This window comes from Phytophthora ramorum, assembly GCF_020800215.1.
Source record: "Phytophthora ramorum isolate Pr-102 chromosome Unknown Phyram_PR-102_s0007, whole genome shotgun sequence".
Classification (NCBI taxonomy): domain Eukaryota; phylum Oomycota; class Peronosporomycetes; order Peronosporales; family Peronosporaceae; genus Phytophthora; species Phytophthora ramorum.
The window spans coordinates 2,286,402-2,314,042 of record NW_027150653.1 but is presented as its reverse complement, the minus strand read 5'-3'; the positions used below and the strand labels follow the sequence as shown (position 1 = coordinate 2,314,042).

General features: G+C 52.2%; 8 protein-coding genes across 8 annotated transcripts; 3 read left to right on the top strand and 5 right to left on the bottom strand.

Annotated features, from left to right (window-relative positions):
* Positions 1-1,328: 1,328 nt before the first annotated feature.
* KRP23_8756 (uncharacterized protein) lies at positions 1,329-2,206 on the top strand (the record flags this gene model as incomplete). The annotated part of the gene is made up of 5 exons (XM_067894235.1): positions 1,329-1,379; positions 1,530-1,676; positions 1,745-1,810; positions 1,878-2,019; positions 2,094-2,206. 5 exons carry the CDS (start codon positions 1,329-1,331, stop codon positions 2,204-2,206), a joined length of 519 nt encoding a protein of 172 aa, XP_067743688.1.
* Positions 2,207-2,314: 108 nt separating this feature from the next.
* Positions 2,315-4,999, bottom strand: KRP23_8755 (CWF19-like protein 2; the record flags this gene model as incomplete). The annotated part of the gene is made up of 1 exon (XM_067894234.1): positions 2,315-4,999. One exon carries the CDS (start codon positions 4,997-4,999, stop codon positions 2,315-2,317), a length of 2,685 nt encoding a protein of 894 aa, XP_067743687.1.
* A 148-nt stretch (positions 5,000-5,147) lies between these two features.
* KRP23_8754 (uncharacterized protein) lies at positions 5,148-8,856 on the bottom strand (the record flags this gene model as incomplete). The annotated part of the gene is made up of 2 exons (XM_067894233.1): positions 5,148-7,222; positions 8,214-8,856. 2 exons carry the CDS (start codon positions 8,854-8,856, stop codon positions 5,148-5,150), a joined length of 2,718 nt encoding a protein of 905 aa, XP_067743686.1.
* A 1,311-nt stretch (positions 8,857-10,167) lies between these two features.
* KRP23_8753 (uncharacterized protein) lies at positions 10,168-10,770 on the top strand (the record flags this gene model as incomplete). The annotated part of the gene is made up of 1 exon (XM_067894232.1): positions 10,168-10,770. The coding sequence occupies one exon, from the start codon at positions 10,168-10,170 to the stop codon at positions 10,768-10,770; it is 603 nt and encodes a 200-aa protein (XP_067743685.1).
* Positions 10,771-10,823: 53 nt separating this feature from the next.
* KRP23_8752 (uncharacterized protein) lies at positions 10,824-12,923 on the top strand (the record flags this gene model as incomplete). Its single annotated transcript, XM_067894231.1, has 7 exons — positions 10,824-10,917; positions 10,988-11,751; positions 11,812-11,944; positions 12,025-12,163; positions 12,245-12,369; positions 12,447-12,580; positions 12,648-12,923. The coding sequence occupies 7 exons, from the start codon at positions 10,824-10,826 to the stop codon at positions 12,921-12,923; spliced, it is 1,665 nt and encodes a 554-aa protein (XP_067743684.1).
* Positions 12,924-14,298: 1,375 nt separating this feature from the next.
* KRP23_8751 (Secreted RxLR effector protein 19) lies at positions 14,299-19,664 on the bottom strand (the record flags this gene model as incomplete). Its single annotated transcript, XM_067894229.1, has 8 exons — positions 14,299-14,589; positions 14,671-14,940; positions 15,243-15,372; positions 15,439-15,449; positions 15,528-15,702; positions 15,778-15,948; positions 16,912-17,492; positions 17,955-19,664. The coding sequence occupies 8 exons, from the start codon at positions 19,662-19,664 to the stop codon at positions 14,299-14,301; spliced, it is 3,339 nt and encodes a 1,112-aa protein (XP_067743683.1).
* A 1,724-nt stretch (positions 19,665-21,388) lies between these two features.
* KRP23_8750 (uncharacterized protein) lies at positions 21,389-22,507 on the bottom strand (the record flags this gene model as incomplete). Its single annotated transcript, XM_067894228.1, has 1 exon — positions 21,389-22,507. The coding sequence occupies one exon, from the start codon at positions 22,505-22,507 to the stop codon at positions 21,389-21,391; it is 1,119 nt and encodes a 372-aa protein (XP_067743682.1).
* A 3,205-nt stretch (positions 22,508-25,712) lies between these two features.
* KRP23_8749 (Sphingosine-1-phosphate lyase) lies at positions 25,713-27,539 on the bottom strand (the record flags this gene model as incomplete). Its single annotated transcript, XM_067894227.1, has 1 exon — positions 25,713-27,539. One exon carries the CDS (start codon positions 27,537-27,539, stop codon positions 25,713-25,715), a length of 1,827 nt encoding a protein of 608 aa, XP_067743681.1.
* Between the last annotated feature and the right edge of the window lie 102 nt (positions 27,540-27,641).

Sequence of the window (27,641 nt, the reverse complement as noted above, 5' to 3'; positions counted from 1 at the left end):
CTCAGCGCAGGTATACACGTCGCACTTGCATATGGTAAGGTGGAATCAACATCCCTTTACGACATCTCATTTCAACAGCTACGTTTATCATCGCTTCAAGCTTTCGAGCAATGCGAACGCGATTTCGCCGCCACCGTTGCTCTTCTTGTCAACTACGTGTCAACTACGGAGGGCGGAATCTGTACTGTTACTTTATGTGGTGACCCTCACTTTTGGTGTCCTCGACTTACATGGCCGACGTAGCTACATGTAGCTGTCCTAGGTGGGTGACTTCAGTCATTGAGCTCGCGCACATTATGCTAACCTTTTGACTATTTCTAAGCTTTACCCGGTACTAGTATAATAGTTGAGACGTAGTTCCGGCTGAGGGACACCATATCGGTATGCCATTGGAATGACACGACCCAAACTCAAGCCAAAACGATGATGCATTTGTCTTCCTTGACAACGTGCCATGCGTATGTTGAATGCAAACCTCACAGCCAGGCCTCATCAAAGTAGCCAAATTCCCGCAGCTCACCTTTTTTTAGTCCATTATCCCCGAAGGGCGTCCTACATATAGGTACCTAGCCTACAGAGTCTAAAAGGGCTAATTCCTGAGTCGGCTATCGCCATGCAAACGTCCCCACCTCCAGATAGGCACACGGCGACACTAGAAAACTTTTCTGCTACGCTTTGTCTTGAAGCAAACTTGGACGGTGCTCATTCTCGTCGTGCAGGTCGCATGACGTGGCATCCGTTGCGCAGCTCTCGAGTCGACGCAGCATTCTCCTCGAGCCTGATGTCCGCGCTGGGTGGTCCGCCAACAATAACATTTTTGGATGTAGCAACGAGCAATGGTCTCTCGGGCCTAATTCAGCGATCTTCTTCTACCTCCTCCTCCTCGCCTCCCCAGAGGACGGCGCTTGCGCGCTGGAGCTTGGAGACTGGACGAGTGCGCTTGACGAAGCGAAATGAAAAGTGAGAGCTTGCTGGAGCAGCGACTCACAGCTAGGGAAGCCTCGGGCGTACCTAACAGCAACACCTTCGAGAACACCTTCGAATTGGCTGCGGATGCTGCGTTCATGAGAACAATGTTGAAGTGTGTACAGGCTGCAGGACAATGCGTGCAGCCAGCAATGGTTAGACTTGAGAGAGCTGCATAGACAGAGCTTCCCAATGTTTGGACTGGGCAGCAGGGCTCGCACACTTTGTGAAATTCATCATGCCGACGTATCGGATTTCCGACTTGTCGTACCCTCTGACACCCCGAAATGACGATTTTTTTAAAAATATTTTTGTGATTTGTGTCCGATTTGATCCGCTTCTTATTCTGCAATCGAAGCACGATGTTGGAGACCCGCCGTAAGCTGCTGAATGCGGCGCTGTTCGTCAACATGGTGCGTGTTTGCTGATCTCTCTCACTTGACAAGATGCTGCGCTTCCATTTGCACCAATTTGCACCTCGATCGGCGCTGTAGCTCGCAGGCTACACGTCATTTAAGCCCAGCGGCAGAGACTACACTAACGTCCGCTTTGCTACACTTTAGATCCTCTCGTGCGCGCTGCTACTGGACACCATGTTCCTATTGGAGACTCCGTATATGGGATTCAACGCCGCTCTCACTTCTGGCGTCTACGTGGTCTTCACGTTCGTGGCCATCGTCATTCTCAACAAGACGCCGTCCGCCTTTTCGGTGAGAATTTGGAGAGCTCTGCTGCTGTTATGTTATCAGATGAGTTTGACGCTGCGTTGCTCGAATAGATTGGGTTCTTGGTGGGGGCGTCGATGTTGGTGCTGGTGTTGGCGTTCCAGGGCGCTCTCTACTGGGTACGTGCAGTGAAGCTGGTTGAAGTTCTTTAAGTCCCTGACTTTATGTCGTGTTTGTTGTTGATAGGGACTGGAGGCGCACAGCAATGCACGACGAGCGACTGCGGGCTATTTGGCGTCTGGTATTCAAGCTGTGATTTTTGCTGTGCAGTCGGTGGTGACGACTGTCGTTGTCAAGTCCAAGGAAGATGTTATCGACACGTATGCAGGTTCGTGGCAGTGGTTGTTCGATGTTTTTCAGTAGCTGTTCTGACTCGCTAGCTGTTTGAATGAATGTGGACAGCGTACGAGTACATTCCTGACACGGCCTACGCGGACGGCATGATCATGACGAATATCTCACGCACAGCTTCGCCTATCAACTACCAGGCGACCATCCCCACGGCAGATATTTGACGCAGACACGAAGTAGCCGTCCCAAGAATCAGTTGGATACACTGGCAGGCAGAATGGCTCAACACGTCGACCGCTAGAGATATTGTTTTGTGAATGTCAAAGTTGGCCTTACTCCGCTTGCGGCTTGATTTCTCCTCCATCGAGGTCTTGAGTCCAATCAAATGGCCCCCAGTCCTTGAGGAATGCCAACACATCGCGCTTCTCGTTCTCAGTTGAACGGCGATTTCTATCTTCGCGTCGTCCGTACTTCGGCGGTGTCACCTCTAGCATCCCTGCCAGGACATTCACGCCAAAGTCTCGCGGGAACTTTGCCTCGTCCTCGATCACATGAGCGTATCCTCCTCGTCCTTCACGAGTACGCCATTCAATGTGAAAGTACGAGAAAGTGGGCGGGACATGGCTCTTAATGCCACCCTTGCTTGTGTCAATGATCGGTTTGTGTGTGCTCCACTCTCCATCAGCTTGCATCAGCTCCTGCTTGAAGTAAAGTGGTGTATCGAGCGCCAGCTCCGAGTCGACTGGAATGCACTCTATCACTGTATGACGCTTTCTGTGGGGCGCGCTGGTTTGCTCGATGAAGACCATGCTCTTACCGTACTGTTTTTCACACATGCGGGCAAGTGCACTCTGGAATCGAGCTATTTCTTCGTTTACCTGCTCATCCACTTGGACAGCAGAGCAAGTGTGATCGTTCGGCACGATCACACAGTGACCAGCATGCAATCGAGGGCGATTCGGTACTGCCAAGTACGTGAATTCACCCAACGACAGCATCAAGTGCTTCTTGAACGCGGGGCTCTTCATACATAGCTGACATTTGTGCGTTCGCTCATCCCACTTCTTGGTCTCATTTACGGCAATAGAATGCTCGCGCTGGGCCTGAGCGCGCCGGGTCAGGTTTGAGCCTGGCTCCCGTAGCATCTTCATGTCCACTTGATCCTCCTCATCAAAGCCGCTAGAAAGGTTCTGGGCGTTCACTTCAGTACCCTTGTACCGCGAGCCCAGTCGCACAATATTCCGTGCATGAATAGAATCCATATTACCTTGCCCAGCACGCGCACTAGACATACGCTCCTCACGCACCAACTCTTCAAGTGATGCTGCCACATCTGGCCCCTTAATATCCATAGGGTCAGCAGTCGTCTTTTTGCCCTTCCGTGATCCGTAGCGCATATCCTCTTTCTCTAACGGAGGCAGCGCTCCCGCAATTGCTTCGTAGTGCGGAACAGCAGCGGTGGTTTTCTCTCGCTCTAGCTTAGCCTCCAGCTCGTTGAGTTGCTCGGTTAACTTGCGGAACAGAGCAGTTTTGCCCATCATTTGGGCCCTTAATGCTTTTGCAGCTAGCTTGTTCAGCTCGGCCTTCTCGTCTTCTTTACTAGCACCAGTTGACAAAGCCGACACGGTACTTTTCGTAGGCGAGCTCGAGGCTTTTGTGCTCACAGAATCGGGTGATCTACTCCGCTCGGAAGCCAGCGTAAGTGAAGTAGGTGCTGTGGAGGCTGCAGGCTTCTTGTTGCCATACAGGAACGCATTGCGCTTCTCCAACTCCAATCGTTCAGCCTCTACCTTTGCTTCATCCACGACGCGGGGAGGCGGTAGTGTCTTCTTCTCCACTGTAATTGATGCTTGAGGTGTCGATTCTCGCTTTGGTATTGCTTGCTCCCTTGCGTCGTGTTGGCCACGTCCAGTCTTATATGAGCGCGAACTACCGCTGATAGTGTCCCCACCAATCGGAGAGCGTGAGCGATGCCGAGGTCGAGACCGCGAGCGCCTGTCTGATTGACGCGGGCGCTTCGAGTAGTCTGACCTTCCACGACTGCGGCTACGGCTGCGACTGTGCTTTCGCTGGTGCGAATGAGTCTTCTTCGAACTTCTGTCGTCACGTCTGGAGGTATTCGACCTAATGTTTTTCCGGTCTTCAAAGTCTGGCAACTTGTTGTAGTCGATCGGTTCATCTTCTTCATCATCCTGATTGCCTATACGCGTGGAGCCTCGCTCCTTATACGATTTCGCCCGTGCGTCACCATCACGCCTGCTGTCAGCTTCAATATTCTGTGTCACCGATCGCTGCACTCGAGTCGAGTAGTTCGACAGCAACGTCTTATCCTTCGCATCTCGCCCAATACCAAGTGCACGTCGTTCTCTTCCCTTATTCTCCTCCCCATCTCCAATCCGATGGCGTTTGTACTGCAAATGAGCATTATCTCTCGCTGATCCCCTCGCTCTCTCTTCCAACGCTCTCACCGAGCCAAATCTTTCCCCCACAACTTCATCCAACGCCACTCCCGACGCCCTCGCTTTATCTTGCGCTCGTTTAAGCATCTTGGCTCTCCAACTCGCTCCTCCGTCCCCAAAAAGGGGCATTTCTTCCTCTTCTTCTCCTTTCATCTCATCATTTTTTTCTTTTCGGACCATTTTACTCGACACGGTGGGTGCTGCATCAGGGTTTTTAGGATCGTAGAGGCCATAGACCATCCCAGTCACAGGCTCCCTCATGCCTGCATCAATCTCCTCCTGGATTTTCTTCTGCTTAGCTTCAGCCTGTAGCTCTTCAGCTGTTTTAATTGGCTCGAAAGGGGCCTTTTCTGCCGTCATAAACGGCATTGACATCCACTCATCTCGCGGTAGAACGGTAGGCTTTAAAGTTGGTTCCTTCTCTTCGTCTTCTTCACTGCTGCTTCCCTCTCTGCGTCTGCTCTTGTGTTTCTTCTTGTGTTTACCGTCCTTCTTCTTCTTGTCGCGCTTCCTGTCCTTCCCTGACACGAACGTGAGACCTTGCAGCAACGAGCTCATGTTGTCGAATGGCTTGAAACAAGTTGCTGATTATACATTGGCTGAAATCATTATTTATCAACCAATCACGTGATGGCATATGAATAACGTAATTACAGCATGACCATGACGTTGAAGTTGCCTTTTTTGTCTACCGTATTGAAAATGGTTAAGACACTTTTCGCAGCACTTGCAGGCCTTCCACGGTGCATCCTAGCTCCACGAACTTGCTGTCTGCTAACGCTTCGTCTGGGTCGATGGACATCCGGGAAAGTTGTACAGAGAGCGACAAGTACGGGGACATCCTTGAAATCGCAGCTGCTTCCCTTGGTGTGATGCTCGGATCGTCGTGAGCTGCGATGATGTCGATTGTCGTATCGAAGCCGCGCTTTTGGAGCAGTTTTGATAGTCCCACCACCCCGTAGAACTCGCCTTCGGACTCGGATCGCGTCGACGCGTACATGTCGTTGCGGAAGTACAGTCTCAGCGCTGGGTTGTTGCGCAGATACGCCTGAACCATCAACGTTGTCCCGGCCAGACAGAACTTGTGCGTACAGTTGAATTGTACCTCTAGATGAGATGACTTTGACGTCGACTGTGATGAGAGAACGTCTGTCGATGCTGAGGCTGACAGTGTCTCGGAGCGAGTTCTTGAAGTTACAGGCAGCCGTTCCAAGGCAGAACGTCGCTGCGTGAGTAGAGTGTAGTGGCACTCCCATCGACAGCATGAGCGCTCTCGTGACTGTAAGTTGTGCGCTTGGTTGATCAATAGTACGAGAGACCACATCCACTTGCGATTTCGAGGAGACGGGAGTATCAACGGCGTTCCGTTAGCTGATGCAGCGTTGTGGTTGTTGTCCTCGGGTCCCGTGCAATCAACAAGCTCCGACCGTGGTGATATGACGGGCTTATTCATCAACATTGCCATTTGCGTTGCGCTTTTCGACGGAGTTCCAGCACTGTTGCGAAGGAGTTCTTGTTTGATAGCCGTGGCTGATGCCGCCTTCTCCTCGCTGTTGTTGCTCGGTGGGTGGGCTGGAATGCGCCCCATTTGACGGAAATGAGCTTCCTGCTGCCTCATATTTGCTCGCTCAATCATCTGCTCCAACTCCTTATCCATCTCTTCGTCCTCGTCCATCAGCGACGCTCTGGATGAAGTTGGTCTGGTTGCGCGACGCGACATGGTATTTCCTTGATTGTTGGTAGTACTTTTGCGCTGGGCTCTTTTATTTGGACTTTCAGCAGGTTCAATATTTGTGGAGATGGTCTTTGGTGGCCGCGTCACAATATAGCTCGAGGCACGAAAGCAGTCCATCCATTCTGAGGATAGTGCGTCGCCTGTTGTGTACGACTCATCCGGAACGAAAACACCATTGTAAAATCGCAAACGGTGTTGCGACGTGAGCAGCTTGGAATCGACATAGCGAACACGCTCCAGCCCAATATTGCCCTTGATGTTTAGCATCTCCCCAGTGATGGCCATGCATGCGTAGTAATCGATCTTCGTCACGTACGAACTTCGGAACTGCGTCATACGAATTTTCGTTGATCCGAGCACCACTGAGTGCGTTGGGGAGTGCATCTGCATGACGAGGTCTGACATTGCTGTCGCAGGCACCAGCGCCGCTCGCCGATTTCTAGGTTTTCGACGCGCTGCTAAGGCCACTGGGTCTTGCAGAGGCGGCTCGGTGGATCGGATCAGCTGAACACGAACACTATTATCTTCTGTGAGGAATGGAGTGATGCCGCTTGTCTCCTTCAGCTTCGACTGGAGCGGTGTGCGAGGAGCGAAAAATGGGATGGTACGAATCAAATTCGTCGGAAGCCAGTAGTTGACATCAACTTCGTTGTTGTTGTTGCTTGATGTAACCTGATGATGTCGGCTAGTCTGGGGATGTGATAGCTGCTGCCAAGAGCTCTGTCGTCTTGAAGACTGAGGCTCATCGCTTCCGTCTCGACTTTCAGTATCATCATCTTCGGTCACGGAGTTAGCAGCACTATCTCTTCGACGGCGAGCTCCATCCGGTGCTTTCTCGTTAGCCTCCAGGATGTCATCGGGGTTGATGGGGATACATTCTGTGTACCCCAGCGCATTGATGCGTAGGTACAACCTCGACGCGCTTGCACGCTGCGATCGCTTCCTTCCTTCCGTCTCTGCTACTTCATTTGCTGCTGCTTCTATTCGTGCGTTCTCCTGCTCGGCCTTGTAAAGCTCGGGTGGAATGTCGTATATAGCGTTGATCACTAGCACCAAGCGACAAAGTGTAAGTTGCGGCGGCATGACGGAAGCACTCACGGTCGGGTCCAACGAATAGCTTCGATCCTGAATCCGACTAAGTCCATCAGTTATAGTTTTGCTGTTAGGCAACCCAAGTGCGGCCGAGAATTTAGTCTCAATTCGCTGAAGTTGCTGGTCACGCTCGTATATGGCATAGCAGAAGCTGCAAACACTCCATGACTCATACGCCACTGCCGACTCGGGGAGCTCTCTTGCAAAAGCAGCCGAAAGAAAAGGTAAAGTCTTCTCTGGAGGAAGCCGCGAGCGTATCCGTAAAAGCATATCACTTATCATTTTCAACGTCATCTTGAACGAAAGCTCACTGCTGGGATAAGCTGCAAGACAGCATTTGCACTGAACAAGCTTGTGGATATTTCGTTGAGAGAGAGGAATAATGCGATGGTGACGATGCCGCAAGTTGCTGCGTCGATCATCGCCATCTAAACTTTCGTCATCGTCTTCATCGAGGATCACTGTATCACGATAATTCAGGTACGCCATCCGCAACTTGAGCGGCAGTGAAAGGGCTCTGCCAGGATGTACTTTGTTCTGCACCTGAAAAGCCTTCACCTGAAGCAACCACCACTCTCCAGCTGCGTCTTTAACAAAATCAGCCACGAATGTCTGTAACGACATCCGTAAGCGCTGCTCAATGTACCGAACTATCTGTAAGATTGAGAAAGCAAGCAAACACGCACCAAAGTGAGAGTTAGTGAGGATTTCAGTCAGCAATGTGATGTTGGTTGCTGCTAATTACCCGCAAGTTTAGTTCCGAGACTGTGGCACATCCACGTTCTGTAAGCTTGACGAAAGTGCACGCTTTATCCGCCTGGATGCTCGTACAGAGGCGACTGACAAGCGGGAGCGTGTTTCCAGATCCATCGGAGGTGGCAATTGTGGAGGAGCTAGTTGACCGTGTTAACCCTGGACGTGGTGAGTTTTGGGGGCCAGCAGTACCTGGGGTTGGAGACGCTGGAGCATTGGGATCTCGAAATGGCTCAATGTTGCTGATCATCCACGCATGGGGTGGCTTTCCTGCCTCGTACACAGCTCGTTGCACGAAAGCCTTGGAGCCATTGCACTTGACAAACTGCTGGAGTGCAAAAGACTTATGCATAGCCATCACCCCGTTCAGCAATGCCTTGACTTCTCCTAGGTTTAGCAACCGCAACTGATTGCCTTGGTAGTTAAATGCCGCAGGTCCATTTTGCTGCGTTGCTGGAGCCATCGTAGCCACAGGCTCTTTATAAACCACAAGGTGCTGCTCGTCAGATATCGCAGGAGCCCCCTCTGCAAACCTGTCGAGCACTTGCTTGTCGCTAAACTCCGTTAACCGCTGAACGTATCCCTCTTTGTCGGTGTAGATCCACACGGCACGCCCGGTCTCGCCGTACAAAATTGTATCGGGCACGTTCAATTTCAGCGCTAGGTTCTGCTTTCTTGCCGAAAGTCTGGGATTAGCGTCGTTGTCACTTGGTCCAGCTGCTCCATTGCTGAGACTGCTGTGACGTCTAGCCGTCCTAGATGGGGCAGCTTCTTTCGCTGCGAGAAACGTGTAGAAATGCACTCCAGGCATGAAGCTCGTTGAGTACGAGAACATTGTCGCTGGCTCTGTGAACGAAACCACAGCTGCGGTGCTCCGATAGCGAGCGATGCTCCGATCCACCTGGACGGCTCCTGGAACTCCAGAATCCTCACTGCTGGTGCACAAACACGAACTCCATGAGCTAGAAGTACAAGTACCAATGTGAGCAGGGGGCCTACGTCTGTCCGAAAGTTGAGCTTTGGGCCAGTTCGGCTGGAGTCTTTTCCGCCTGAGATAACGCCGTCTGAAGCTTTTGCTGCATGAAGCTGGCCCGAGCGCTGCTGGGTCGATGCGAGATGGTCCGTCGAGGCTGAGGTGGTGGTTCTTCATTTCGGAGAAGCGGAGGAGAGGCTCCATCAATTATCGACGTCGACATGAAGCTACTCCCGAGCCCAGCCCACGGAGCATCGTCCGGTTTACAATATCTGCCCACACGAGACTCTCCGAGAGCTTGAAACGGTCCTCCTTCAGCAGGATAAGTCAACTATTTTAGAGCAGGGAGTTGAGCGTTGCAACAGTTTGAAGCCCGACCACTGCCACTTGCTAATGGTCCGATGAGTGGCAGCGACTTTCAAGCTACCGCGTCGCAGTTGCTGCACCGCCAATCCAGCTCGCAGCAGCATCTTCGGCAGTATACATTTGCAGCTACCATCGCGGTCAGTCAGGAACCGTTTGATATCTTGCAAAGAGACTAATCGACACTTTCGTTCATGACAACAGGATCGATTCTTCTCGGATAACTCGCTTGACAGGCAAAAACGTGTTGTCGAATGTGCGAGGAGAAGACAAGCTCGAGCTCGCGATAGAGCGCTGCAGCAGGTTTGCTCCGAACAGTTGTGATCAGGTGAAATGCTTGCTGCTAACACTGGGGGTTGTTTTGGACAGGCATATCGAGTAGAGCAGCTTGAGAGTGATCTAGCAGAGGCGGAGCGAGTACGAGTACTGAAAGAAGAGAGAGAAGCATCTCGAATGGGGAGAAAGCTGCAACATGTTGCAGCAGCTTACATCCAGTACATTTGGCGTCGCTACTGCCAACTGAGAAAAGAAGCAACACATCGGCAAACTCGAGCAGCACGGCTGATAGTCGATTTGTTATCGTTCAGAAAGTTGCGAAGAAATACTGTTCGACGACAAGCTTCGTGTCGAATCCAGCAGCAATGGCGTGAGCATCGCGTGGAAAAGAAGACAAAGCTCGGGCTATTCGTGCTAGCGGCGTTCATCCTACCACTGGTGCGAAAGCGAAGATATCGAGCTCAGCAAAATGCACTAAAACTGCAGCAATGGTATCGACAGCTACGTGCACGACGGCAAGAGAAGGCAGCGCGGATGATTCAGCGAGCGTGGCGAGTCTCCGTGTCGAAAGCCAAAATCAGGTACTACTCGCGTGCGTATCGCCACCTGACGAACCTAAAGCGTCTCGAACGCTCAGCGCGAATAGTCCAGCGATCTCTTGGAAAATGCCTCATACAGCGTCGACTGCTGGACCTCCCCGAGTTCGAAGAGTATCCGAGCGTCGTGGCCGCATCTTGGCCACAATTGCGTCCGTCGGAAGAACGAGCTCAGGGATTCTGGCGCCACGAGAAAAAAGCCCTCGAAGACGCAGTAGCAGAGCGCAAGCGACTTGAGAAGGAGGAAATTTCATTGCAGTGCGACGTTGAGAGTCTGCAACGCCGTGTAGCGGATGCCAAAACACGCCGAAGCGAAGAGAACGAGCGTCTGCGTCGTCATTCGAGTCTGGTAGAGCATCGGCGCCTGAAAGACGAAGAGACCAAGCAAAAACGACTCCTCGAGCTGGAAGGGGCCATGCGCAGGTCCATCCGACTGGAACTCGAGCGAGAACTCGAGACTGCTCGACGGCTCATGTTGCACACCAAGAGACGCACCTACAATGTAGCCATCTGTGAAGACGAGCGCGTCGAGCTTACCTAAAAAGTGAATTTCACAATTTCCATTGGTTGAAAAGCATTTTTGACAGGCCAAAAATGGGGAAGGAAGAGCTGCTGGATGCGCTCGCGGGGCTGCAGACTGTGGAGTCTGTAGAGGGTCTTACTACCCAATTTGCAGTGGTTCATGAAGGTACGATGATAACCTATCTGGTAATGGTGGAATTTGAATCCATTTTTGACGTTTCTCGTATTTTTGATAGCGCTAAGTGACATCCACCGCAAGCGCTGGCGGTTCCTGGAAGATTCGTGCTCCGTCGCTCTACGCCAAGTGTTTAGGCTGGCCTCCAGTAGTGACGATGAAGTTTTTGACAATTCTGACAGTGGGAAAGTGACAATTTCAACAACGGAGGGCATCAACTTGTGTCTCAAGTTCATTGAGCCACTGATACAGTCGACAGTGATAATTGTTGACACTGTGGAGGACCAGCAAGAGGCGACAAATCAACGGGCAGTGCTGGTGGCAGCACTTTTGCACCTTTTTGCAAAAATTCCTGTGAGCTTAGGTGATACTGAATTGTGGTCACGTTTGGTGACCGATATTTTGACGTGCGGGGTCGAAGTCCACGTGATTTTTGCAACTCTTCGGTTCCAAGAGGAGTTGGTGGAGTGCCGTCGAGCTCTGCTGCCGTCGCACGAAAGCGACTCAGAGTCGGAAATGGACTCGGATGCCGATGATGGGATGTTGGGTGAGACGACGGAGTTTGTGTCAGAGGATATGCAGTGGATTGGTGAGAAAGTGTCGGCAGTGTGGGGCTTGAAGAAGTATCGGTACTTCTTGCAGACGTCTGGGCAGGAGTACGCTTTTGCTGCGTGGTCTTACCGCGGGATTGGAAATTTTGTACATGCATTGCTGACGGACGAACAGCATGGAGCAAACGTTTTGTCGCCTGTTGTGTCGCCGTTCTCGTGGCTGTTTCACATTGCTGCGTATGCACACTACATGATTTACTCGGAAGATCACGTGGTAAGTTGAATTGTTAGACATTACTGAGGAAGTGTTTAACGTGGGATTTGATGACTGCAGGAACGCTTTCGCGGGCTAGAATTGCTGAGAGTGGTAGTTGGTTTGTGCCCCCTGGGGAAACTTGTGCTTCCAATCGAGAAGGGAAGGGACTCCATGGGAATTAGCCCGCAGTCGTTCCGAGGGCAAGCAGCGTGTAGGTTGACATTTGCGGCGGAGTCTACAAAAAAGTTGTTTACTGACCAAACCAATCGTATACTTGGCTTGGTATCTTAGCTTTTCGTGATAGAGACTGGGTCTCTCCCTTGATTCAGGTCATTACGAACGCGATTGTATCATTTCCCGAAGCCACCGACCGATCTGCAACTCTGTCGGTCCTGAAGGAGCTAATTTTCAAGATCGAAATTGATGACCGGTACGTGTTTCCCCCCCTGCTGGAACAGTTCCTTAACGCGTCACTTATGCGTGAGACCCTTGTTCAATGGTTTTGTGTTAGGTTTTGGTTGATGCGAAGCCTGATCATGAAATGCCCATACGGTAACGTTGGAGCAGTGCTGATGGATTTTGTTCGCGGCGATGCAGTCCAGGTGTGGTCTTCGTCCGAGATGAACCAGCAATCACGTGCGTATCAATTGCTAATCTTGTCAATTGATGTGCGCTCACGATTGAAACTGAGTTTCTATATTGTAAATGAACAGCGTTCAAGACCACAGCGGTTTGCTTCTTACTGCAAGATACGCTGGGTCAAACAGCAGAACGGGACCTTGTTTTGCATGCTGATTTGATTGCGAGCTGTTTGAGTCTGCTGCGCTTCCTGTACATACGCGACAAGGTCAGTTGGTGATCGAAACTTTGTGAATGCAGACAACAGCTAACAGTATGCTTTGGTGAAAATGCAGGACAATGAAACCGGAGTCCGTACCAAAACATCAGATTGCAGTGTCTGGAAAGTTCTGACGCAACTTAGCAAAAGGCTTCGGGTGAAGATTGAAGATACAGCACCAAGTCATGGTGTAGGAGCTGAGTCACACTCAGCTGAGAATGACTTCATGCATCTCATGATCTTAGAAGCTGCTCTTGGCTCAACGCTAGAGATTTGTGTTGATGTCGGCCGAAATCCGACCTTCACTGAGCGCCGTTTTGAAGCAGAGGAGAAAGACCGGCATGCTGATTAGACTTGGTGTGAGCACTGCTCTGAGCTGTGACCAAATGATCCAGCTGTAATGGAGTTTTCCTGTTGGAAATTGCAAACGGCTTTAACAGTTCAGTCACTTTCTGCTGAAGTGTTTGATCTTGTATCAGTAATTGAACAAGGGTGTCCTTCTAAGGAAAGTAACAAGTAAACGAGTGAGTACAAAAAAGTGGGCGTAGTGTGAGTTGTCATCTTACCAGTAAGTCACTTGCACTCACAACGCCAAACAGCTCGAAGATATCCAAGTGCCCGTCTACAACCGATTTTGCACGCGCAACTCGGGCTGCAATCAATTGCTTCATAGCTTCGGTGTTCCCAGCAGCTTGAAGTGTCGAGAGCGAGAGCAGAAAAGCTTGGTATGTGTCCGTTGTGGTCGGATCATCAACCAAAAATGCTGCCTTGAACAATAACTCGGACGCGGGTATCGATACATCCTGAAGCGGAAGTCCCAGTACATCAGATTCGAGTCGAGACTGAACTTGGATCAGCGTATCATCCATCCGAAACTCATCATTCTTAGCGAGCTGTTGAATGGAATCAGAATACCTAGTACTGGTAGAAGTAGATATCTTCTCTTGCTCACGTACTCGGGTTTTGAGAAACCTCTCGAAGTCAGCACTCACTCGAGCTTCGCGAATGATGTTGCGCTTGCTGATGTGAGTGCTTTGCGCATGGATTTCCTTGATGACGCTGAAAATGCTTTTTGCAAGAGGGCTTGGAATACTCCATGATACCAACCCTTTCACGCCTCGGACGTTGTACAAAATGTCGTACGCCGTGTAGCACCGATTCTCGAGCAAAATGTGGAGAAATGGTTTCGCAGCTTCCATAGCTTGTTGCTCACACCGTATCTTGGAAAATAAAAACCCAACAAGTTGTGAGGACACGAGTTTGCAAAAGTAGTGTGGACAAGCTGTTACCTTGATGAGTGGCGACTCGGCGTGCAAGTATGACTGGAACAACCCCGAATGATGATCTCCGCAGGGTACAAACTCCCCCTTTTGACTGCGACTTCCCGGACTATAGCATCGTAGTGCAGCAACTAGCAATAGCCGAGCAATCGGAGCATTCATCCCACCTGGAATACTTTCCAAAAGGTTTTCGGATATGAACGCGTTCGCTGGCCTTTTGGTCGTAGAGTTCTTCGTCAAAACTTTACGATCCGGTTTCACAACTTGGATACGATGTGTCTTGTCGGGGGGTTGAGATTCACGCAGAACTCTTTCCGATGTCCATGGATTAGTCATGAGCGGAGAGCGCTTTTGGAGTGTCGTTAGAACCAAATCGACATCCTCAACATCTTTTCGTTGCGCTTGCAGCCCTCGCCTGAACAAATACCGTCAGCTTTTCACGGCTATTTACCAAGAGAGCAGAACACGGATAACGTACATGACTGCGATCACTTCATCTACCGAAAAACCCTTGGCCATAGCATGTCGAATAACGTTTGGTGGGAAGTCAGCGGGAAACACCTCGTCCTTCCTTTTGTTGGGACTTAACGCAATGAGGTCTCCAACGAAACCTGACTGCAGCATCGCTTGAGATACCGAACTCCCATTCGAGTTGCCTTGTTCACTACTATACGTCTTGGTGACTTGATCGATGCCATTGACTAAAGGATTCTGCAACGTTGACGCTGTGAACCAGTCCTACATGCAAAATCATGAATAACTTCTTGGTGAATCCACAGTTAATCAGGCATATCGAGCAATGCAAAGCAACCTCTTTACCTGCATCATCTGATCCTCGTCCAGTTTGCGCTGACGAAGGACAGTCGACATGAAGGTGGATGCATCGGTCTCCTCCTCCTTAATTTTGTGCATGAAGCGTCGATAATCGGCATCGACCTCCAAGACGAATCCCCAGAAGTTCCCTGAAATGATGAATCGATCAACGAGGGCGGCAACACGATCCGTCAGGGAGCTTCGTATCTTGATCCGCTTCATGTAGATTCGATCACGGAAACCTCGGTATACTCGCTGGATAAGGATGACACTTGCCTACATGGTGGCACCGTCAGAGATACGAACTATACAACAAGTATACATCAGGAAACGTGAGTACGAACCAATGTTTTCCTTAGAGCACGAGTTCTTGCATCATGTGTTCCTCTTTTCCACGTTGCAAGTGCATCACGCAGCACAACGCGGCCGATTATTTCAAACAATGCAGTGAAAGACTTTAGCTTTCGTGCTGCAATCACAGCTTCGACCTCTTTGGTAGAGACTACCTTCCTTCGACGCTTGACTGCAACTATCTTAGAGAAGAATCGCTGCAGCACATTTGCTGCACTGGCCCTTACTTTATCGTGCCGTAGCTGCGCGAGAAATAGTCTTTCCTGTTTGGCGATGAACATGCGCCAAGTAGCTTGAATCTCAAGCGCTGCAGATAAACGAACGTCCTCTTGAAATGCTGTCAGGACCTCCTTCCATCTGCGACAGCGAAAATATGCACGTATTGTAGACTGGAGCTTTCTTACTGCACAGTCTCGGACATACTCACGAATAATCTAACAATTATTCAGCATCATAGTTAGCAATGTGACTCCCTTCATGACAAAATAAAACGATCAAAGTCAAGCAATTACCTTGATGTTTGTTTGCTCGGCAGAGATGATCGCATTAGCTTTTTTCAGGCGCGTTTTCAACTCAGGGAGTACTGTTTCAGCGGCGACCAGCTGCTTGGAGAAGGAGTCGAAAACGTCCGAGTCAACGCACACTTGCTCCTTTGTCATCTTTCTCATGCTAATCGCTGCTTCCTTCCTGAGTCAGACAAATATCGCAACGCATGCGTCACCACCTCGAACTGTTAAGACAAACAGTTTAGAAAGACCTTACTTTGTGTTCTCCAGCGTCTTGATAGCATCTTGAGCTTTACACAAGTCGTTTGAATACTTCGTGCGTAGCTTTTTCTGAACGTCGATCGTAGCCAGCGAGACAGCTCGAGTTTGGACCATAGCGAGACGCATTTGATGTAATGTGTTGTACATTGAAGTCTTCTTGTCCACACTGACAGTCACAAACAAGGAGCCCGGTCAAAACTTGCGAAAGACTTCCGACCACCCTACACACGTACTTCCAGTCTGGTTTGCGCATCCGAAATACGCAGTTTCCAGGGAGAACCACTCGGTCAAATGCTTGTTCAGCAAAGTACTCGGCACTCTTCAAACACCGCCGCTGTCCTAATGAGCGTCTTCGAGCTCGAGTTCCTTCTCGTGCGCTGAGTCGGCAATTGACGCACACACCACACACAAATGTAGCTGTAGATGCAGTGTGCTTCCCCATCTCACACGTGCAAGGCCGGCCAGCATGACATCCGCACGGACGCATGGTATCATCTTCTTCTTCTGTTCGAACCATGATATTGAACGACTACTCTATCAGTAACCCTCACTAAATTTACAATACCACCACCGTAGTCTTGTCCACTGCACAGAGCTGATATCAAAAAGGTGGCGTGAAACAGATAAACTTGTGATGCATTCGTTTAATCTTGTGAACTTGTGTCCTCTTCCTTTGAGAAGTGTTCACTACGCCAAATGACATGTACTCGCTTAGCTAACATTGAGGCGAGCGTGAAGAGTAAGCTGGCCGCCCTCAGCCGACCGAGGGATCCACATTAGCATCGAGCCACCGCCCGAACCGGGCAGGCCGAGGAGACCAGGACGCCAGCGGTCGAGGTACAGAGTCTTGTCCTGCAGCTTCGCCACGGTAGACTCCCACGTGACGTTCGTGCCGGCATTCACCCGTACCTGCTCAATCGTGTCGCCACCAGAGTGGATGACAACCTTCACATCCTTGGCGTCAACGCTCTCAAAGAAAATCTTGACGGTACCGTCACCCTTCCTCTTCCAGACACCGTAGCTTCCCAGGAACGCCTGGTCGACGGTGTTCAAACCAAGAGCGTCGTACAGAGTTCCGTCGTCAATCTCACCAATGTAATTAGTGGGGCCACAGATAGGCTGAACGAACTCGGACGCCATCCAGGCAATACCCGTGGGGTCGAACACAGATAGAATGAAAAGACCCAGGTTGGAGTACTCCAGAGCCTTCTCCTGCTTCGTCAGCGTCTTGCCCATGTCCGTGGTGCCGTCGTCAATGATCTGATCCACGATAACACCCAGAGTCTTGCGAAGCAGGTTACGGGTGTCGTACGAAGACGCCTGCGTCTTGTTCGACCAGATCTCGCCCATGCAGTGATTCGTGACGATAGGGATGTCCTCGGTCATGATCGTCGACTTGCTCACTTCCACGCGGACGTCGCTTGCGGCAGCGTTCGGGGTGTTGTTGCGGATTTCGTAGACCTTGCCCATGACACGGTTCGTGAGGGTCTTCATCTCGTAACCACAGGTGCCATTCTTCGTGTTCAGGAACGTGTCGAGCTCGACGGTGTCACTGTTGAGCGCCGACGTGTTAAGGGCACCAGACTCACGCAGCATCAGCATGACATTGTCCGACGAAGAGAAGATGGCTTCGCCCACCATGACGGCCATCATGACAATAGCCGACACGACAGCCAAAATCGTGGCTGAGAACTGGAGCTTGGCCGGGATCTTAATACCGAGGCAGGTACAGATAGCAAGAGGCATGTCAAGAATGACGATCTGGAGCTGGAAGGCCCTGTCCATGAGCTTCTCGGTATCCGTTTGCGGGATCGTGGTCTGCTTGTAGCGCAGGTAGTAGATGAGCGACTTGACGGCGTTCACGACGTTGATGGCACAGGTAAGAGCGAAGTTAGCAGCCTTGTAGGCTGCAATAAAAGTTCCGAACACTCCCAAAGTAGCGGCATTGAGAGCCACAGCAGCCACGGATACGACCTTGGACAGGATCTCCTGCGTGCAGTCAGCGTTTTGAGGAATGCACTCCATCAAACAGTCGACGGGGTACAGCAGCGGGCACTGAGTGACGCACCTGTCGTCGTCCTTATTGTAGCCCGACGGACAAGTGTTTTGACTGCTCTGGTCCACCTTCTTCTGGTAGCAGGCCGTGTCACTAGCTTCGTCAAGAGGACCGACCCAATTACGGATAGTCGTCTCGTAGTTGTAAACGTCAGGAGAACCACCGTTGACCGCCATCACATCGGTGACCGCCAGATCCGTAGCCGCCGACTTGGTCCAGATAGCACCAATCTGGAAAATGCCATCGCTGCTAGCACGACCGTAGTATCCACCAAGTTGGTAGCCTTCCGGTGCCTTGAGGATGCCAACGTTGTCGGTCTTTGTTCCTGTCGAAAGCGTCTTGCCGCTGGAGGTCGTGAGGCTAAGGTAGAAAATGCACGTCTTGCCCTTGTTCTTGTCCCAGTGCACTTCCAGCTCATTGATGGTGTCTCCCATTTCGACCTCAATAAACTGCTCGGTGCCGCCCTTGCCACCGTGGACCAGGTTTCCGACAGCATCATTGTTCATAACCATAAGACCAACAGAGTCTACACGCTCATTGCCGCGCACCGTAATGTTGAGAACCATCTGCTGGAACTTGATGTTCTTGATGTCTGAGAACGCATCGCCGTGTTCACCGCCGCCGTAAAGCTCGCTGAGCAAAATGTCGTCGTCCTCAACGGTGTTGTTCTGGGGCACGGTCGGGTCTCCGAACAGGTTGATGGCACTGCTTCCCGAGCCAAACATGCTGCCGAACTCCTTCATGAAATCCTCAAAGCTCAGCACACCACTACCAGAGCCGCCAAGTCCTCCGAGTCCTGAGCTAGAACCAAGTAGGCCCGAGAGGTCGTCACTGCCTGATCCGCCACCAAGCAAGTCGTCGAGAGAGCTTCCAGAGCCAGCCGAACTTCCGAGCAGGTCATCCAGTGAGCTGCCGGATGCGGCACTTCCAAGCAGAGCATCTAGCGAGCTTCCCGATGCGTCATCTGAGCTTCCAGACGCAGCGACGACGGGTTTCTTGGTCTTTTTGGTGGTAGGCTTCTTGGTCTTGGCAGTGGTAACCGCCTCGCTTCCGGAAGCACTAGCCGAGCTTCCAGACGCAGCAGCTGCAACAACAGGCTTCTTGGTTTTCTTAGTAGTAGGCTTCTTTGTCGCCTCCTCGCTTCCCGACGCACTAGCCGAGCTTCCAGACGCAGCAGCTGCAACAACAGGCTTCTTGGTTTTCTTGGTGGTCGGCTTCTTGGTCGCCTCCTCGCTTCCCGACGCACTAGCCGAGCTTCCAGACGCAGCAGCTGCTACAATAGTAGGCTTTTTGGTCTTCTTGGTGGTCGGTTTCTTGGTGGGGGTGGCGGTCTCTTCACTGCCTGCACTTGCAGACTCCGACGTAGCCGAGCTGCCAGCGCCCGTCGCGGTTTCGTCCACTGAGCCGCTACTATCCTTGCTGGTGGTAAAGTCATCCATGACACTGCCGAACTTTGACATCAGACTGCTAGTTGACGGTCTCGCGGCCGTGCCAGGAATTGGTGTGGTGGTCGCGTACTCTCCCGATGAAGCCGTGTCTCCAGAAGAGGGCGCCGTTGTGGCGGTGGTTCCTGTAGCCGGGGGTGCACTTGTGTCGTCATCCTTACCTGTGATCCAGTCGAAGAATCCGCGCTCCTCTTGCTGTTCGATGTCCTTATCCGCTGAATCAGGGATGTTGGCCGGGCCAACGGTGGCCGGGGCGTCCTCAGGAGTGAGCTTAGTGTTCTCGAAGTTTTCGACCTCGAGGCCGTTGATTGAGATCGGCGTCTGAAGCACCTGCAGGAGCAGTGCGGCCTGGATGACCAACTTCACTGCACGCAGCACCATGTTTGCAATTCTCGCTCTCAAATGCAGTCGCCAAACACTCCAAGGTGGTGGCAAAACTGGTTCGCGTCTGATGCGGAAAAATGCAGAATGAGCTCGCAAATCTCATGCTGGGAAGAGCTCCGTACACCATGTTTCGGCCTACAGTTCACATTTGTACCGTACTGGTTCACATACGAACGGCAAAGAGCCCGCGATGTAATGATAGGATTGCGTGCTAGGCTTTGTCGAGGATGCAATTCAGGATGGGGTGCTGTTCATAGGTTTCGAGGTAAATTGGACGGACCGCCTTCTGCTTACGGTCGGAGGTCTTGCTCCGGTTGTCAAGTGTTCTCTTTCAACAGATGGAGTGACGGTGAACAGGGTCAATCAAAAGCCGTGGACCAACAAAAATTGGGGCAAAACGGTCTTCTCATCTGGTCGCTCTATCATCGCTCGTCGGCGTGCAAGGGCTCTTACGTCTCGAGCTCGGAATACGGCGTGGTGTGGGCTTGGCTACATGTTGGTACATATCGTGATCTTACAAGCTGTCTTATAAGCTGGCTAGAACTTCAACACCAGGATCATTTTGCACAAACTCAAGCCTATCGGCGATTCGACTCAACATGAACTACTCTCTACACATGTACGTGTACCGGTCCCTGCAGCTCAAGAATCATGAAAGCCTCAATTCACATCGCAAACAAGCTTGGTTGGTGAGGCAGCGCCACTTTCTCAGGACAACAACAATATCGTACAGTACAACGGCCTGCTGCATCGTATAATGTTGATATTAATACATTGTACTTGCAAAATTCAAAGGGGGGGGGGGGGGGGGGGGGGTCGAGGTCGGACAACAATTAGTGAGCAACGAAGTACATAACCACTGGAACGTGGTCAGACCGCGGCGGTCTGAATACTATAGCTTTGGGCACAGTGCTTGACTTTGCTTAGTTTGATCCTGACGGTAGCGATCCAAAGGGCTACAGCGGTCTCGAAAAGATACTCGTTCGCCATCGGAGTGGTGAGCCGACAACAGGACAATGTATATTTGTGTTTGTGTTTTCTGAGTGGCCTGCATGTCGCGTTGCTACATGTATCTCAGGATTGCCAGCAATGTTTACTTCGATTTTGCTGGCTCTCATCTTGCTTATCTTCTCGTTCGTGCCTCCATCCGTTCCACACGCAAGATTTTCCGACACTGCTTCAATCTGCTTCAATTGCAGTTTTGTGAAAGTCGATGCAGCCTCAATTGCTAAATTGCTAAACAAAAATGTAAGAGATCACGTATTAATAACAATGTACCAGTACACACGTATTTTAATACTTTAATGTACCACAGCATGTGGTGTTATTCTGCTTGTGTCCTACTGGTGCACCTTTCCAATTCTCAGTGATCTCGAATCTCGAAGATGATCGCGCGTCGTGCTTGTGCCCGCTGCCGAAAAATCACTATGGTACTGGTACAGAGGTCCCTCTCAATAAGTGCACCTCGTCGTCTCGATACCCCGTAATATCAGGCCACCAATTTGAACACAAAACCAGCATGAACCGTTCCGCAACCTTTGATCTCTTCAAAATCGGCTCGAAACCGACTACTCTTATTAAGAGGGGAATCTGTATTACGACAAGTGTCATAATGACGTTCAAAGCAGCGCCAAGTAAATTGTTGATAGAGCTCACCACGCAATAACAAGGTGTTGCCTGGATGGAGCCACTACGATAAAAAGATGCACCCGCGCCTCAGCCTAGACGAGGTGCTGGAAGCTCTCGGGCTGAATACTATACTGCGCGGCCTCGCCTCCGCCGTTGCTGTGCTCTTCCAGCACGAAAGTCACCACGCCGCAATTGCTCATCTTGGCCGACTTGGCCTCGTGGTGCACGTCGCTCGGAAAGAACTCGCGGCAGAACGCGCGGAACCACAGCGAGTGGCCGTACACGACGACCACGTCCGTCTGCTGCTTGAAGACCCAGTGCGCGAACGTGAGCAGGCGGTCTCGCCCGCAGCCCAGCACCGCCTTGTTGCCGTGACTCTCGGCCACGTTGAACAGTTCGTCGTGGCGCTTCTCTCCGCGCGGGGCCTGCGCCAGCACCTCTTGCGGTTGAACCGCGTGGGCCTCACTGATAGCCAGAGTGTCCACGTTGCGGCCGATCTCCTGCAGACACGAGAGCACGTGGATCCTCTGCCCGGGAGCCTCCAGTCTCGACGCCGATGCGATGCGCGCCGTGTCGATGGAGCGGCGCAGATTGGACGTGGCCACGACGCTGCCGGACAGCGGACAGCACAGAAACCGCAGCAGCGCGCGCTCCTCCGTCTGATGCGACGAGTGGCTGTGCGTGTGGCGGCTCTGCTGCTGCTGCGGCGGCGGCTGAGCTGCTAGTGGCGGGGACTGCGTGGCCTGGCCGCCGCAGCGGAGCGTCGCCTCGCACACAAGGTCCTGCAGACTCTGCGCCTGGAAGCGACCACGCCCGCTCAGGGGCGAGTCCAGGAAGACCGAGTCGCCCGTGGGCAGCAGCACCCACTCGCGCACCACCGCGCGCATGAGACTCACCAGCAGACGCAGGTTCAAGCCTCGGTTGAAGACGACGTTCCACTCGGACTCGGCGTGGCGCACGAACAGGATGCGCTTGCGTTTGGTCACGACGGAGGAAGAGGCTGCAGAGGGTACGAGAAGGACCGTGGCGGGGTCTGCTGCGGTGGATGGGGAGGAAGGAGCGGATCCAAGCCACTGCTTGTCGCTGGAGAAGAGCAGGTGCAGCAGCGCCACGCCGAAGAGCTGCAGCTTCCAGGCGACGTGGTCCAAGGCGTCCAGCAGCGAGGGCCACAGCCCCAGGGACACCAGGCGGCGACGCACGCCGCGGTTCATGGGCGCCGGAAGTGAAGATGACGGGAATGGACTGTGCGCACAGGCTGGTGAAATGTGATGTTCGTAGCGAGATTTGTAACAAAGTCAACGTCAAGACTTACTCTACGTGAGAGGGCTGTCCGTCGGATCGTAACTGCAAGAATTTACATCCGCTGGAGGAGCTGCGAGACACTAGCACCAACCAGAACGCACACGGCGTAAGAAGGCGACGCGGGTTTCAGTCTAGTGTGTAGGACACTTCGACGTGTCCGGCGGTGCCACTCCGTCCCGCTTCAACGGACTTCTTCATTTTTGTCGATCCTCGAGATAGATCGGCGAAGCGAGTCCAGCAGGTGACACGAGTTTTTAACGTTGGTCGCACCGCGACCTCATCCGAAGACAAATTTTTGGTGGAGTGAATCGTCGGAGTTGTGTCGACAATTGCTCCGAGCCAAGTTGGCTGCTACTCGATTTTGATAGTGCAACGGGATATAAAGTGTGTACTGTGGTGCTGCATCATCTCGTCCATGAGAGGCGACAGCATTTACTACGTGGCGCTCATCAGTTTGTTCAAAGGTTTGGAAAAAGTGTATAGGGATTTCCCAGGTATGATAGACCGCATTGCCTTCAACGACGTTGATCACGGTGGAAATGGGCACGTGCTGCAGCATCGGCAACTTCACACAGCGCTTTTGGAATAGATTCGTTGCTGCCGGGAGCTGTGAATACGAAAATGAAAATATATTCAATCTATACACTAAGTTTTCTCTTAGTTTGGTAGCGAGGTGAACAGGCGCTGGTGGGGGTGTAAATGGCAACAAGAACCGAAGCACACGATGGTGCGTTCAACGAGTTGGTGGTGCTGCTGCAACGTAATGAAGAGGACGAGAAACATGCAGAAGACGTGGAGATGGATATGCGGCGACTACTGATGATGGCCCGTGACGCCCACGTGCGGGACCAATTTGTTCAAGCGCAGGGTGTGCGTCGCGTCACGCTCATTGCCAAAGCTGCCACCAACATTATCACGCAACGCCTTTGCGCTGGGTAGGGATTGCTATGTCTGGGTGGTTGCAGTGCTATGATCTAACACTGGAGTTCGTCGTGGTTTTGAGTAGGATCCTTGGAAACCTTGCTCACTCGGAGCGAGGGCGACTTAGTGCCAGCTCTTGTGACAGGTAAGCGACTTGGTGTAGCTTGCCGTTGTTGCTGATCATGGGTTAAGAGAGTTAACACTCGGTTCATTTTGATGCTTTAGATGGCACTGTGTCTCGCATCGACACCAGTGTCCACTCTCAATGCTCCTGGTGAATACGCATAGCAGTAGTGATCAAGAGTTGGTGCGAGTCAGTGCGGCGGCGTTGTTGGCCTTCTCCACACAGAATCATTGTCAGCGGCAACTGGATACCCTCGCAGGTATCCCTGTCCTACTGAGACTGCTCGATGTAAAGCAAGCCGATGGAGCAGCTACAGATGTCGCGACCTACGCCGCAGCCGTACTCTGGAATATGTGCAAGGCCCCTGCCTTGCTGCTGAAACTAGAGGTGCGTCTGCTTAATTGTGAGGGTTTGAGCATCGAGGTTAAAACTGCAACTTGGTCGCAAGGCAGACGATATATGGCATATTGAAGGATCAGCTCACGCGTAAGCTCACCAACCTGCTAGTCACACCACTTGAACCCTTCCAGCTCTTCCTCAGTCCAACGGGAGAGCGCGGCATGCCATTTCTTTTAGACTTTGACGGTGAAAACTGTAATGTTCTAGTCACTGCTTCAATTTCGACACAGCTCAACGTAGTACTCAGCATACAAAACTACGTCGGCCGTGTTCGCTCGCTCACCGACCAGTTTCGTCCCAACACACCTCCGGCATCTGCAGTTGCAAAAAGGAACCGAGTTCAAGGAGGTTCATTTGAAGCTGCACCTGACGTGGGGACGAGTATTGCTCATTACGACGAGAGCGGGATACTTGCGGCACGAACGTGCGCTGTCTGCGCGAAACTTATTCGTCTGTCGCGAAAATCGTCGAGGCGAAAACCATCGTTGCTGTGCTCCAGGGATACTTGTGGCCAAATGTACCATCTTTCGTGCAGCCGCTGGGCGACTTTGTCCAAAGAAGCTATCACGGCGATCACTGAAGAAACGGGAAAAGCAGGACCTTCCGACGTGTGTGTGCTGGGAACACCACTGTGCTACTGGGACTTTTTGGCAGCCCATGCCCAGCACGAGCAGCTTCTTACGGAAAATTTATTCAAGTCGATTGGCATTACACGGATACCGACAGCAATGACAGCGGGACTTAAAAGCATACGGTCACATTCAAGAAGTACTGGGGCCGAGGTGAGCCAGCGCGAGTCAATGCAACATGAAAGCACAGCAAGCAAGAGCGTCGCTGATTTTGATCACGAAGATTGTTCACCCTGGCCCTCCGTCATGCTGTTTGATCGCAATGCAAACCTTGTGGGAGTTGGAGAAAAATGCTTTCGTGTCCCTGCGAGTAGTCGAGACTCGGAAATGTACATCGTGGCGGTCAGATACGCCGCGATTCGAGCTTATCCAGCAACACGACAGGAACGCGCCATTCCCAAAAAAGGAGAGGGTACCGGTAGCATCAATAACACAATTGCAGACTACAAATGGGAAGTATCGTACGCACGCCAAGGAGCTCTCGACATTCCTATGAAACCAGGCAATGCTGTTTTCTGGCCAGCTCCGTTCACACGCGACGTTCTTGCGCTGGAATACTCGAGACGATCCCTGAAAGAACTTGAGAATGCGTTCCTGTACGAGTTTCAGGGAGAGCAACCCCAAGATAAAGCATTCTCTGTGGGAAGTAACACCCCCAAGCAACCATCAGCAACGCTAGATACCTCTTCGAGTATAGTGCCAGCAAACATCCCCAACGGCTTATGGATGCCTCTAACGCCTCGCAAAGGAATCTGTATGAAACTGGTAGCTACTCAACTGGGACACCTGAAGAAGCTCCAAGAAGTGCACATCCTTCACACAAAAAAGTCCGATAAGCCGAGAACCACAAAAGGTGGTCGAAAGCTGCGCAAACCACACTTTCCCGGACAACAGCTCAACAAAATTGCAGTGGATATAACTCAATGAACAGCATGCACAACAAATCGATCGTAAAAAAATCGAGACTCTCGTTGATATTTAACATACAAGGATGCACCCCAATCCCATAGCCCTGCTGTGCTCTTCCAAAGCCCGATTTCCTCATACCTTGAGTGTGATGTCCGTGTAAATGCGCAAAATGTCGTCCACAGGCCCCGCAGGCAAGCTGGAGGCCATGCCGTAGATGGCACTGCCACCCTCAGGCGACGGGTTGGGGTCTTGCTTCACTTCGTTCACGGCATTCTCAAGCGCACTCAAGAACTTTTTCGCCTTACCAATGTGGCGCACAGTCACACACAAGTGCACAGATGTGGGGTGCTGCAATGGGCTGAGACTCCATCCATGCTTCGCCATCGCGTCGCTAACCTTGAGCGCGTTCACACCCTTGTCTCCAGCAAAGCTCACCACCATGGCCTTTGGGTCTCCCAAAAGGTGGATGCCGTCGATGCGCTGGATCCCAGCTTTGATCTCGTCCACCGTCTCCAAAATGCCCTTCGTCTTCTCCAGATATCCCTTGTGTCCAAGTCGCACCATGGACGCCCATGCTGCAGCGCTGAGTGCACCGGGACGGCTGCCCGCAAGCGTGGGCGTCGCGTAAAGCCCACCAGTCCAATCGGCGTACGAGAAGTACTGGAATCGCCGGATATCCGCGTTCTTGTACAGCACCACAGACGTACCCTTGGAGCCGTAGCCGTACTTGTGCGTATCACACGACATACTGGTCACACCTGGCAGAGAGAAGTCGAACACAGGGATGTCCGGACGCAATTCGCGCGCGAACGGGAGCACGAATCCGCCGAGGCAGCAGTCAACGTGGAGGCCAACATCATTCTGGACAGCAAGTCTCGAGAGTGCTTCAATGTCATCGATCATGCCGTGCGGGAAGTTCGGAGCACTGCTATACAGCAAGATGGTGTTGGCCGAGACACTCCAACGCACCGCATTTAGGTCCATCTTGAGTGTCTTCGGGTCCATCGGCACCTTGATCAGCTTAATGCCCAAGATCTCGCACGCTTTGTCAATAGCAGCGTGCGCCGTCACACACGCGATGATCTCAGGCTTGGTGATCCCGTGTTTATGACGGTAGTAGTCGCGGTGGGTCTTGGTCGCAAGGAAGATGCTCTCGGTGCCGCCGGAACTGAGCGTGCCACACACCTCCGGGTGTCCTCCATTCACCAGTCCCGCCGTCATGGCAATGACCTCCGCCTCAAACTTGTTCACCGCGGGCCACAAGTCGGCGTGGAGCGGGTTGGACACTGCAAAGAGTGCATAGGCCTTGTTGAGCACGTCCAGGTGCTGCTTCTCGCCGTGATACACAGCTCCAGACACGAGCCCTTCCCTCCACTTGTCGTCGCTGTCGCCGGCCAGATTTTCCATGAGAGCCAGCAACTTGTCGTCGTCCATGCCGCTCTCGGGAAGGGCTCGGAGCTTGTCCATCTTGGCTGCCAGCGGGTCGTGGCCCTTGAGCGAGTGCTCCACTTCTCCTTCGATCTTCTTCATCTCGTCCGCCACCTTGGTGGACACAATGGGTAGCTGCTTGAGTGCAGAGATTATAGCGCCGCCCACGATGTTGAGCAGGTGCTTGCGGGACACGTAGCGTAGGCGGCGCACGGTCTCCGCGACTGAGGAGAAGGCGGAGACAGCTACAACCAGCAACAAAACGTCGCCGAAGACCGCCTCAAGCACGGGGGCGCGCTGCTGCGCTGCAGTCCACAGCTGGAGCAGCACACTGGTGGGTATTTGGGTGGAGGCGGCCACGCTGTAGCGGTAGTAGGCGAAGAGCAGCAGCAGCGACGGCCAGAGCTTGGCGAGTAAGCGGTCCACGTTGAAGAGCGGACGCAGCGACAGGTACAGCACCAAGACGGCCACGGCGTAGGCGGACAGACGCTCCTCCGCTATGGGCAGGAGGTCCGCGAAGGAAGGCGGCATTGCTGGAGTCAGAGAAGTTTCTGGGTGTGGAGAAGGATTGCAAAGTGAGCTCTTGAGGATAAAAGCGCTTTGTTGACGGTACGGCATGTTGACGGTGCAACC